The 13,937-nt window shown below is 42.1% G+C and overlaps 1 protein-coding gene across 1 annotated transcript in view; it reads left to right on the top strand.

Annotated features, from left to right (window-relative positions):
- Positions 1-13,937, top strand: part of PLCD3 (phospholipase C delta 3) — a 66,457-nt gene that overhangs the window by 21,304 nt on the left and 31,216 nt on the right. The window contains 1 exon segment of the mRNA XM_042475143.1: positions 11,681-11,842. Coding sequence (XP_042331077.1) covers positions 11,681-11,842 — 162 coding nt within the window.

Genomic DNA, 13,937 nt, shown 5'->3' with positions numbered 1-13,937 from the left:
ATCCTGTTGAATGAAAGAGCTAGTTTGCATTAGTGGCTTTGTTTCTTTGTTTATGCTTCAGCTTGCCATTTTGAGATGGGGAAAAGATATGAAAGCTGAAAACAGACTGGGAGAGTTATTCCCCCTCCCCTTCCAGATTTTAACTTGCCTTCACAATTCTCATAGCTATGTGGGTGGAGTTATGCTTTTATTCCCCTTTGCTTGCTTCTGCATTATATTGTTGGATTCAACCATCCATGGCCTGAAAATATGCTCCAAAAAGAATTCCAAAAACCTTGATTTTGCCATTTTATATAAGGACACCATTTTACTATGCTACTGAATATTTGAGCATCCACGGATTTTGGTATCCGTGGGAGGATGGTGGTGGTGGTCCTGGAACCAAACCCCAGTGGATACCAAGGGCCCATTTCCCCCCCTGTCTTCCCCTGGAGGAGTGTACCTCAGCCCACAGGCCCCATATAGCAAGTGAGGGAGAATTTAATTGCTGGCTGGGATTGTCTGGGTAGAATCAGTTGTTTAATAATCCAATTCTACCATTGGGCACATAATGAGGATACACTAGACCTCATCAGTAAAAGGACTTAAAGGTTTCTTTGCTATGTACCATCTGCTGCATCGTATACTACCCATAAAGCTTATTCTACAGCAATGACATGTTGTGTTTGAACTGAATGAATACTTGTGGAATGCTGGAACCATACCCAGTTTCTTAACAGAAGGGAGGTCCTGGAAGGAGTGTCAGGATGCAATATAAAAATCAATAAATCTAATGCAAATGGCACTGGTGATGCTATTTTACCATATTTGTATTCTGTCAAGCTATCTAGTTTTTGGTCTCCAGTTAGCAGATATGATGTGCTCTTGGTTTGGTTCCAGGTCCCTCATGGATACCAAAGTCTGTGGATGCTCAAGTCACATTAAATAAAATGACACAGTAAAATTATGTCCCTTATATAAAATAACAAAATCAAGGTTTGCTGTTTGGAATTTATATTTTTTCCAATATATTCAGGGCATGAATGCTTGAATCCATGGATAAGGAATCCGTAGATATGAAGAGCCAACTGTAGTTATAGTTGGATAAAGTATGCAGCCACAGTTCAACTAAGTGTTGAAATAGTAAAGCTTGCAAACCATTTGTTTTGTCCAGTTGATCTGTGCTTTTGTGTCTGTGCAGCCACAGCCAGATGCCCGCTCCTGCGCTGCTAACTGAGTGTTATAGCTGGGAGATGGGGAGATGTTCGGGGGGGGGGGGGGGACAGATTTCATCTCAATCTTTGGTCAGTTGTATACATTCCGCTCAAAGCTCAATGTCTTGTGGGGATTTGTGGATATAATCTACCCTATAAATCTAGATTGAGGTCTGATAGCCACACTCTGACTTTTGCAAGCAAAAGTGCCAGTTCCGATTTTGAGCAAAGAATTTGGTGGAAAGATTCAGAAAGAATCAAAGCACCTGGATACATCCAATATACAATTGTGAAAAACAGTAGCATATTTGAAAAACTTCAGTTGTGATTATTTTGGAGTAACAACAGAGGGAAGTGCTGGTCTGAAATCTAGCTTATTCCCAACAACCATCTCTTGGGTGGGCCGTGTACAATACTGTATATTTGAAGTACATTGTGGTGTATGGTGGAGTCTCACTGGTCCAAATGGTATCTAGACAGCTGACTAACTCACTAGGGACTTTGTTACCTAAATTGTAAGGGGTTCCAAGAGGGTACACACAAATTGTATTTCAAAGGTGAAATTAATTTAGCTCAACAAGAAGCAATGAGAGGCTTCAATAATGGAAAAGTGAGATATTAAGCAGGTTCCACATTAGTTTAGTTCAGTGGTCCCCAAATGTTTTTTTGGCTACCAACACCTTTTCTTTTGGGTGACAACCCTAGTGCTTCCTATGTGTATTTCTTGATATTATATCTATTATTCTACTATAAATTCAAATCAACCAATCCTGGTTGCTGCTCCCTTTGCTACTCAGCCACCCTGGGAGCAGATACTGAACAGCTGGCTGAGGAGCGACTGAGAAGCATCATTGTGGACAAGAGACCTCTTGCTTGTTGCTCAGCCAACTGCTCAGTTGCTCTTCCCAAGGTGACCAGGTGCAAAGGGAGAAGCTTCTCCCCAATGAGAAGGGACTAGAGGCCACATGCTCTGGACTGGAGACTGACATGGACAGGGAAAAGGAGAGATTTTAAGTACAGGAGCCAGTCCAAGGTGCAGGACTCTTTCCAAGAATTGACCCCAGATATTCATCCCCCTCTATCCCCAGAGATGCGCTTCCCCACACTGGCTTCAAGTGTTTGCCTCCTCAAAACTTTGTTTCTTCTTCGACCTCTTCTCTCTGCCTGTCCAACAAAACAAAGCAAGAGAGGCAGCACAGCTTCAGCCAGCCAAATCCTACCAAATCTAAACAAAGCTTAAGTAGGGCCAGAAATCTGAAAACTCTTTTTTGCTGCCACTTCTCCCCTGTTGCAATGTGCTCAAGTTCCTCCATTATGGCACCATAATGGTGCCACTCTGAATCACAAAAATAGCACCCCGCACCAACTCACGAGAGTTTCCCAACTGTCACTACTAGCGAAAGAGTCAGTTAAAAGAATGAGCTTGTGCTGAGGGGTGAAGAGTGGGAGACACCACTACACAAAGAGATCACTGAGGTTGTCCAATGGTTTTAAGGGTCCCTGAAAAGAAGTATAGTGGGGTGAAGGAGGGGGAAGGAAAGAGAAATAGTTATAATGACATCTCCTCTCTATCTGTCACCACATGAAATGGGATAATAGGCTACGTGGTTCATTATTTTGGTCTTTGACCTGTCAGCTACCTCGAAGCCTAAAAGCGAACCTTGGACCTATGCAGAACTTAGAGAAGGATGAGGGAGGTTTGGCACAGGGAGAAAAAGAAAATTATCTGGCCATATGAAATGGGTTAATGGGCTCCATGCTTCATTATTTTGGTCTTTGGCCTGTCTACCACCTATAAGCCTGAGAACAAACCTGGGACCTACACAGAACTTAGAGGAAAGGATGGGGAAAGTTTGGTGCAGAGAGAAAAAGAAAACTCTTTGGCCAGAAGTGATGAGGTTAGGTGCCCTTTTCCAGTGCACTGGTTTTGGAGGTGGGACTGCAGGCCCATTATGATAGCACCCCAACCTGATTAGGAGGAACATGCAGATCATGAAAAACTGCTGGTTTTCTGTCATTCTTGTATATAGTTATTGGAGTGTATTAGTGACATTCATTGCTTTTACATAAGCTGTTACAGTGTACAGTCATATACACACATGGATTGTGATTTATCATGGGAGTAAATTTAATTGAATTTACCAGGGTTTGCTTTTGAATGCGCATGCATAAGACTTTATGGTTAGTCTGGAATCACAATCTAGTGCATTGCATTGTTGCTTCTATTAATCAGAAGCTTTCTGTACCTGGTATCTGCTTCTAAACACTTCTTATTCAGTGTGGTATAGGCTAGCCTTACTGGGGGAAAAATGACTTCATTAACAAGTTCCTGTTGCCTGTTGGTTCTCATTAATTTTCTTGCAAAACACAATTTTGGTACTTTAGAACTAAGTGAGAACTTTGAAAAATTACCTTTTGACAGCACTTCATCCCACCTGGCCAATGGAAATGGAGTAGGGACCGTTCTCTAGTGGCACCATGCTTATGAATACCAGCTGCACAATAGCCATTTAGTATCACCTCTGTGATCCATTGGGTTCCAAGTCAAAATAATTCTAATTTCCTGTTTATTCATTTGTTTTACTGTTGGTTTTTCTGCTGTTGTGGTTTTTAGTGTTGGCTATCATATTGTTAATTTAGATTTTTGTTGCATATTATTTTGTACACTATCTTTGAGGGCCAAAAAATGGAAAGGGAGATCTAAATACTGTATACTGTATCTAAATACCCTGACATGAATGTCTAGTTGTAACCAACTGTAGGAGGTGGTGCTCATCTCCATTACTAAGCTGAAGAGCCAATGTGATCTGAGGACTGCTCTGGTGGTCATGTGGCCAGCATGACTGTACCAAACACTATTACATGCCCATTGGGAAGTGGTACCTATTTATCTACTTGCATTTGTATGCTTTCGAACAGCTAGGTTGGAAGAAGCTTGGACTAGTGACAGGAGCCCACCCCATCGTACACACCTCAAACTGCCAACCTTCCTATCTTCCAATCATCAGGATTGGCATCTTAACCACTAAGCCCCCGCAGCCCTAAATAGGTAATAACTCAAATATAAAAAATGGCTTGCTGGGCTGTAGGAAAAAGTATGTGATACTGATAAACTCATTGATCCTTCACCCACAATTTTAGATGAAATAATCATAGTTCCTATGGAAGTGGAGTGCTAATTCACTTTGTGTACTGTAGTGTCTTTATTAAGAAACTCTTGTGAACTTAACATGTGATGAATCATATACCTCTTTTCAAACCTCAAATACGGGAACAGTTGAAGTGGTGGTTGGAAACATAATTCTGTAGCAGCACTAAACCTTTCTGTCAAATCCATGGCCGACCCCTTAGCTCCTCAAGCACATCCTTCTGACCTTTTAAAACCCAGCTGGCTGTAAACAAAAATGATCAACACACAGATGGTGGCGACCGTCGGGCAGATGGATAAACGGGAAGCGAAGAAAGTGAAAAGACGAATTGGGCCAAAACTAAAAACTATTGCAAAGTTCTCTGGATAATGATTCTGGCCAAGTTTTCTTTTCTTTTCTTCTTCTTTGAAACAGTGATGATGATGTGGTTGTTCCTTGTTAAAATATCAGCTAATTTCTCTAGCCAATGGGCAAAGGAAAATAAAGGCAAAAGGGGAGTATTGGCTGTTCTTTTTCAAAGCAGCTGGAGAAACAATAACGCTGCGGGTGTTGCAGTGGTTTTGATGGTTACACAACTGTGATTCTGTGCATGTGGAGTTGTGAGGAATTGTAAACAGGAAACTGGGTTGATTTTTTTTTTTTTGCACCAACATGACTGCCCATCATTTTACCTCCACCCCATCGCATTCCAGCACCCCGTGGTTTTACTTGACCTCTGGAAAGTTTGAGCCACTCCTGCCTTCCCATCTTGGCTTGCTTTTTTTTTTTATTTCCCTGGAACGTATAAAACTTCCACACACCAGAGAGAGGCCTCCTGGGTTGAGAGGTATTTTGTCTCCCCACCCTCTACCACCAAATAGAAGGGAGTGAGTGCAGAAAACAATTTCAGTTTTAGGCCTCCAGTGACTCACCTCCCTTTCCTGATTTAGTTGGAAAACTCTGCATACAACAGTTACACAAAAGGGCTTGGTATAATGAGCTGGAGGAAATGTGCCAGCTTCTATGCTGCGCTTGGGTTTATTATTATCAGTATTATTGTTGACAATATTTTGGTCCTTTCTTTATTTGGGTTGTGGGATCAAGAAACAGAAATATAGGCATTAGCCATTGGCTCGTCTCCTGTTAGCCTCTTCCTCTTGATTCCTCTAGTATATATGGTCACTGTTTCTTCAGTGTTGAGGGAGAGCAACTATGATTATGCAGAAACAGACTCTGTTATTCCTTAGAGCAGAGAGCTGTTAGCCCCAGCATTCCTTACACTTGGCAATGATAACTGGAGCTTCTGGGAGTTGCAGTCTGACAATATCTGGAGGGCCACATGATTCCAAATCAGGACTATTCTAAGCAATAACAGTAGCATATACATTTCTATACTGCTTATCAGTGAACTCAGCACTCTCTAACCAGTTTACAATCTGTAACCTAATTGTCCCCAACAAGCTAGATAATCATTTTATCAACCTATGAAAAGATGGAAGGCTGAGTGCACCTTGGAGCACCTCAGATCAAACTTACACCTTGTGGCTGCAGTACCGGCATTTAACTCAGGGCCCTGAGATTTCATGGCCAAAACCTGTCACAGGTGGACAAGCCCTGGTAATACTATGAGCATGATGTCGCAGGAGCACACACCTTGCTGATGTCATCAAGCTGGACATCTTTAGCATCAACAACAATTGCAGAGAATAGGCTATTTCTAAAAGGCACCACTTGTAACAAATGAAGGGTAGAAAATGTAGAGCCAGTATATTGTAGTGGTTTGAACATTACAGACCAGGGTTCACATCCTGACTTGGACATGGAATCCCACTGGTCGTCCTTTGGCAAGTCACACACTTCCAGCCTCAGGCAAAGCAAACCCCCTCTGAATACATCTTGCCAAGACAAACCCTGTGATAGCTTCACCTTAGTGTTGCCATAAGTTGGAAATGATTTGAAGGCACACAACAACAACAAATGAGTAAACACACAGAGTTTAAGGCAGCGTTCTTGCCCAGGGATTCTTCCCCTCACTCTGAGAGCTGGAGATGAGGATCCATGTCATGGGACTTGGGCGAGGCCTGTAGATCTTGTAACTCTATCTCTAAACTGCAGAAATGTTCACCATTATGAGAAGTGGTAAGGTGTGCAGAGGGAATGCAGACTCTTTCATTTACTGCATTCCTATTTCTCTTTTCTCTCCAGGTTACCCCTTCAATCCTTTCTGAATCTCTGATGTGTATGTTGTGGAGGGGGTGAACCAATCAACAGTGAGGCAGACAGCTCAGGTGTCAAATATTGTGGGGCAGGGAGAGGCATTGAAGTTAAAAAGGAAGAAGAGAGTTTTCTGTGACCTGATCTTCATTATGCAAATTTGTCTGGTGCTGGGGATGATTATGTCCCATTTCCAATGTTAGACTAAGATTAATGGTTCAGTCAGCTTCTGTGCATGGAACGGGGCAGGGTCAAGGAGCACCATAATTTGTACACAGCAAGAGATCTTGCACTGCTGTTGGTATTTCTGTGCATGACAGTGATCATTTTCAGGAGTTGTTCCTAGGGCTGCTGCTTGCTTGAAATGCAGGGTGAAGGGAGAAGGAAAAAAGGCAATTCACCCTGTCTTGGCTCTCCAGGACAGATGGCCACAGTGCACCTCCGAATGAACATCCTCTGTCCTTTAGCAATGCAAAAAACACTGTCTCTCCTGTGCTGCCTTTTATATGTATAAATACAATCCACAAATTCCAGGCCTTGAAGCAAATAAGCTTCCTTATTTGCACAACTGTTATTTTGGTCTAAACTAACATATATAATATATTCTGAGAAACACCCAATCATACTCTTCAATTGTCCCAATTTGGCAGAGACAGCCCTGATCAATCATCCATCATCTCATTTTTCAGTTGTGTTTCAAATGTCCCTATTTCTCTCTCCTCCTCATACCTTACCCCTTTGTCCTCAACTTATTTCACTTGCTGCAAACTAAGTTCAAAATGCAAAAGTAGTTTGCACTCTGTTATCTCAGTAAGAGGGAGAGAAGAGGAGGACAAATTTTGTCCTTCTCATTAGGATCATCCAAAATCAAAATGCTGCAGCCTCTCTTAGCAATTATAATAACTTTTGCCGTCTTGATCACACTCTGATGTTGCTTGGCCACATGTGTCACAGTTTTCATCTGTGAAATGTTGGAGGCTATGTTCAATCTGATTGTTCATTGGTGCAGGGTGTGCACTCGGGCCCTCTCAGCATATGTATGAGGGGCCCTCTCAGGAAACAGGCAATTGTAGGCAATTTATATGCTGCTTCAGCCTCTGGTGTCTACTGGACTGACAGCACCACTGAGCACTGTCTTATTTTTTCTTCTTTAGAGAGGCTGTTGTATAACACTGACACTCAATCACTGCCCAGAAAATCAAGTTACAGTATGTTTCCAAAAATGGCTGAAGCCATAGAGAGAAGCAACAGGATAAATATAACCACAGTTTCTGAAAGAACACAACATTGAGGGAGCTCCTCGAGGGAGGTATTGAACATCAGCATTGTACATGTTTTGCAAATGTACCAGTCATTACATAGCTTGCATACATATGTGCATACACACATACATACAAAAAGTGGCACTGTTCATGAAGCAAAAGGAATATTAGGAGGCCTGAGTACTTTAGAAGCCCACCTGTCTATCCTTAAAAAACCATCAAGCATGCTTGAGAAACACACACACACAGAATGAATCCTTGGTATCTGCTTGGGCTTGGTTCCAGGACCCCCTGTGGAACCAAAATTCATGGAAGCTCAAATCTCATTAAATACAATGATATAGTAAAATGGTGTCCCTTATATAAAATGGCAAAATTAAGGTTTGCTTTTTGGAATTTATGTTTTTTGGAATATTTTAAAGGGAAATACCACGTATGGTGGAACCTCATTGAAAACAATGGGGCTAGTGCCTGTGGCATGTGCGCCATTGCCACTTCTGCCATACAGCTTTCAGCATAAGCTGAAAGCCACGTATGGTGCACCTGCGCATGATGCAGGCATACTGCATATAAAACTAGAGAGAGAGAGATCACACTACAGTATATAGTGCTTCATAAATGAAAGAACAACAAAACAGTTCCTTGCCCTCAGACTTACAATTTAAATAAGACATGACACAAAAGGAAAAGGGGATGGCAGGGTGGGAGGAGGTTAAGTCCAGCAGATGCTGCCTCTTTTTCTCTCCCTCTGAGGCCACAGCAGTGGCAGTTGGGATGGCGGGATGGCCTTTTTGCTTCTGGGCTTAGACATGATGGCTAGAGGGACACCATAAAATGGAAATAAAATTCAGAGTGTTTATTTTTTTTAAGTATCTTGGCAGAGTGCCTTTTTCTGTGGCAACATACCTTAGAAAAAGAAAACTTCCTCCACTTCTTGATTTCAAGACCTAAGAAGCAGAATTCTGGAGAAAAATGCTAGCCCCTCCCTGTGCTGTAGATGTACTGTATAATAATATAGTGCAAGCTTTCTTTTATTTTCTGCCAGCAAAACATTTAAACTATGCAAGGAGTGGATTGAGTTGGGATTTGGAAGGGAAGGGCAACTACTAAGAAAGAAATATAAAGCAAACCTCAACACATTTGTCTAGAGAGTCACTAAACCCACTGCAAACAGCAGCCATTGATGCAGTCTGTTTAATCCCTGTCATTTAGGATTAAGTGCTGAATGCAGCTCTTGGCTTCCTGACCCTGTGTGGATATTATAGTTTAGCAGTCTGGGATTAATTGAGGATTTTATTCTTCATTTTGTCCTCTCAAGCCGTACATTTGAGTACCTGTCTGTAGTGATCCAGTCATACGTGTTACAAAAGAAACTGCCAGTGTTTTCCCCATATATCTTGCATCCTCCCCTGACCTAAGTCTTCTCGCTTTGTACTTTCTCACACAAAGCTAAACAACAAAATTTTAACAGGATTAAGGCATCTTTGGCTGGTATTTGTTACATGACGTCATGCCCATCCTGCTGTTGCCTTTGTTACTGTAGTGCACATTTTCATTGACAGGCAAACCCCATCAATAGGCTCTCAGTCTCATTGCTATTCCTTCATGCAATAGGTTCCTTCCATTTTAGTTCTGCATTCCAATCAAGTGGTATGAGTGGGCATGATTTTGCTTGTCTTCCCATCTCCTTCTGCCCTCTCATAGCAATTACAGCCACCAATAACTTCCCAAAGCCAACTGCTGTGTGCACATTCACATAGCATCTGGCTTTAGAAGGCAGTTGGGCAGCCGCAATTATGTGGGGCTCCTGTGTGAATGTGCACACAGCAACCCCATGCTTTGAGAGGTGACTGGAGCAGCGATAGGAATGGCCAACAGCTTCCCAAAGCTATCTGCTGTGTGCACATTCATGCAGCAGCTGGTTATGGGAGGTGGTTGTCGCTGTAATTGCTTGTGTGGAGTGCTGTATGAATGTGCACACATCAGCCCTGCACTTCAGGGAGGAGGAGGAGGAGTGATTGTGGCTGCCAACTGCCTTCCATAGCCAACTGCTGTGTGCACATTCATATAGCAGCCAGTTTCAGTAGGCAGTTGGCATCTATGATCGCTTGTTCCCACCCATCCTCTTGGAAGGCGGTGTGGAAAACAGATCACACCACCATGGATTGCTGCAGTTCAGTCATGGAGAAAAGTGTGATAAGAAATGATAACAAACAGATATGCTTCCATTCTAAAATGTGTGTGGTTGTGTTGGGACAGCAGGCTGATGTGATAAAGTCCTTCCTTCCTTTCTTTTTTGCTCCCAGAAAAAAAGTTGAATCAAACCAGAGTGCAAATATATTAGTGGAGAATCAAAACAAAAACTCCCACAGTGACATTATACCAGTTCGCCAGTATCTACACTATTTCTTACCATACTCTGGGATAGCCTTACTAATCCCTTGAATGACTTTTGTATCAAACTCTATTGAGGAGTGATCCCCTCTAAATGTGCATGTTTTTATTTGATATTATTGGACTACTGCTCCCAGGGTTCATCATCATTGCTCATACTGCCCAAGACTTGTGGGAACTGCAGACCATCCGCACCTGGAAAGCTACCTGTTTTCAAGGTTGTTCTCAGGCAGCAGATTTTAGGTGTCATGAAAGAACAGCAAGCTGCTAGCTATTTAACACATTGTTGTACTTATACTGCTAGAGAGGGAATAAGTACTTGTGGCAATTTCTGCCTGATGTGAGAAAAGAACTTAGCTGGTTTGCTGTATTTATATGCCTTGATTTGGACATGAAGATTTATGCATGTGCATGCAATTGACCACTCTGCCTCAGACAGCAAAATGCCTTGGGCCAATACTACACATCTTGCTACCATTCTACTTACTAGACAAAGCCAAACACCAAACACCAGCTATGCATAAGTAGCCCACCAAGTTGTCAGTAGACTTAGGTTTGTGGTTTGAAATTGCCAAAGTGTTTGAATGCATAGATCCAGGAAACAGGGACAGCAGCCTCATTCTCTGTGTCATTCAGGTAGCATTCTAGAAGAGGGTGGTTTCACTCTGATCTTGGCTGTGCACTGCAACAGCATTGCCTTTACAGTGACCAGAGAAAGGCAGGCCTCTTTATCTTGAGCCGAGCTGGACCAGTGAGCTGAGAAATCAAGAAGAGGCTGGCTGGGCCAACTTAACCTTTGGCTCTAAGCAAATTGTGTGTCTCGAGTCACTCCTACACACCCACAACTGGGGTATGTGATGTTTCACTGGTTTCTGGAAGGGATTCTGGAAATTGTAGTCTGACACAAGTATTTTTCAAAGGTCTTTCCCTATTTGATTGATCTAGACCTTGATCAGTACCTTGTCTTTCACATTGTCTTCCTCTCACCTTTTATATCCTTGTCCAAATCTTTGGGGGGAAATGTTTTTTAAAACTACAGCTACCAGAATTACAGTGGACCTACTGGCTATGGAAATATGGGACTTATAGTCCAAAGAGTAACTTTTCCAGGCTGTGTTTACAGAGGGTCATTACCTCTAACCCAGCTGGCCTTAGCAATGGGTCAGACACTGTGTAGGCTTGGAACTGATAATTTGTTCCTTGAGGAGTAGGATTTTCTAAGATGTTATCATAGAATGAATGCTGCAGTCCTGAACCATTTCTTCACACAGTATAATTTGACTGTGGTTAAATGGTGGCCTTTGCACATGCTCAGAGGTGCTTTTACCCCTGCTAATATTTCTCATTCTCCAGGACTGTCTTTAAAAATAAAGTTCAGGCCCAGATCAAGCACTGGTGAAGCCAAGTGTCTTTTTGCTTTCTAAATTCAAGCTGTTCACAGAGTGCTTCACTGATTTCATGCCTACCACCTGTTTTCTCCCCACTTCAGGCCTGACAGATGATGAAGATATTAAAGGAATGCTGAAAGGGTCATACTTCTGGAAAGTCAAGTCGCACAGACCGCGGAAGCAAAGGCTGTATCGTCTAAAGGAAGATGGGATGACCGTTTGGTTTGAGACCCGCTTTAAAAAGGCTTACTCCAAACATGTCTGTAAGTCTTGCAGTGTGTGTGTGTGTAAGAGAGAGTGCTTTCTGGAACTGTTGAGTATATTGAATCCCAGACTTGCAGCACAAGTCTAGAGTCACTTTGCAAGAACTAGAAGTGGCATGCCTTCCAGTTGAAACACCTAGAAAATAGTTAATGCTTGCTTCGTAAGCTAGAACTCTGCTATCTTCACTGTTTTAGACATCCCATGTTAAAGAGCTTGAAGGGTAAGAATGATGGTTGAGACAAATGATAATGACCCATGAAACTAGGCAGAGGAGAGCATTATCGAGTAAGACAACTGGATAAATTTGTAGTCTCTGAAGATGTTTCTTCTGGAGATTGCTCATTTGGGATGAGGAAGAAGTCTTTCTTTCCACCTAATATGGTAGGATTTCTTTTTCATCTCATCCTGTCTTCTCTCATTAAAGATTTTGACCACTATGGGGATGCCAGTATAACATTATATAGAGTGGAGTTGTGAACAAGCAGGTGAATTTCATTTCCAAATCCCTAAACAAATCATAGGCGGGTTACAGACCGCTGAAAAGTGGTGGTCTGCCACCGCCGGTTGCAGTGTCCGGGAACCGCAGCAGCCAAACGGCACGGTTCCCGGATGCTGCAAAGAAGGAGCGCGAAAATCGCACTCCTTCCTGTGCCCCGGAAGAGACGCCGCAAGTGCCGAAGCGTGCATTTGCGATGTCATTTCCGGGGCACGACGTGCGGATGCAGTGCGTCTGCTATGTCAAGATGCCGGTGGCCGTGTGGAACGGCCGCCACCATTTTGTACGGACTCAGTCCGTACTAGGGTTAGGGGCGTCTGGAGGAGACGCCCCTTTCTAACCCTAGTACGGACTGAGTCCGTGCTAGGGTGCCCGTTTGTAACGGGCCATAGTTTTCTTCTAGCTGGGTGAACTTGTGAGAGTTTTTATGTATTTTTGGATAACTTTTCATACATCAGTGTAAAAATCCCAGGCAACATTTTTGCACAGAAAGTAATGTATTTTGCAGAAAATACAACCTTTCATACAATTTTTGTGTGTGCAAAGATTTGTGCATAAATTTCTCGATTATGTGTCTTCTTATCAGGAACAAGAAAATTTATGAGTGTTTTGGATTTTTTTTTACATCTCTGTTTATGAATAATTAAAATTTCCACCCTAAACAGCTTTAGGAAGTTGGTTTCTGATACATCAAGATGGAAGAACTGTGAATATGATTGGTAGCCTAGTTGCTTTGTCATTCATAGTATTCTGACCCTTTAAGTGAGTACAGCATAAACTATTTTGTCAGTCCTGGGATTGATTAGATAGAAAACTTGAATTAGGTCATTTCCTACAAGGCTTTGTTGTGTGCACATTTGTTCACCACAAAAGCTTAATGTTCCCAATTAATTTCAGTCAGATAGAAAGTCTGCATTTAGATATGAAATAATGGAATTTGAATGCCCAGCATTTCACAAAAGATTAATTGCTTCCAGTGGAAACAGGACAGGATGTAAAGGCTTGAAATACAGGAAGGAACAATCCCATAAATCTCATATGTGTTTTAATCTACAAGTTCCCATACAAGTTACATATGATAGCATTCATACTGTCCTGAACCAAAGAAATATAGTTGTGATATCTCTGCTCCTGCAATATGAGACTATTGTGCACCTCAGTTGTAGACTTTGGATTCCAACATAGGAGACAAAAAACAAAATGAAATAATATTAACAGCAAGATTTAAAGAAAAATGGGAAAAGAATACTCATAAGCAGGACCACGTTGGTTACAACAGCTTAACAATGTCACAGTATTCAAAGTAAGGAGACATGTTAATGGATAGGTTGGGCCCACAGTATTCCTTTTGCACTTAATAGAGGAATATAGATGGGTCTGATATTTGTGGAAGCGGAGGAGAGACTGCCAAAAAGACAAATAAATGGGTGCTAGAGCAAATCAAGCCTGAACTGTCCCAAGAAGCCAAGATGACTAAACTGAGATTTGCATACTTTGCAAATACCATGAGAAGGCATGACTTCTAGAAAAGACAAGGATACTTATTTAAGAAAAGAGGATAAACTCCATCGAGGAATCCACGACTCTGAGTTTGCAAG

The sequence above is a fragment of the Sceloporus undulatus genome, chromosome 6 (genome assembly GCF_019175285.1).
Source record: "Sceloporus undulatus isolate JIND9_A2432 ecotype Alabama chromosome 6, SceUnd_v1.1, whole genome shotgun sequence".
Classification (NCBI taxonomy): domain Eukaryota; kingdom Metazoa; phylum Chordata; class Lepidosauria; order Squamata; family Phrynosomatidae; genus Sceloporus; species Sceloporus undulatus.
The sequence above is the reverse complement of the archived record's forward strand: the minus strand, read 5'-3'. Positions and strand labels throughout refer to the sequence as shown.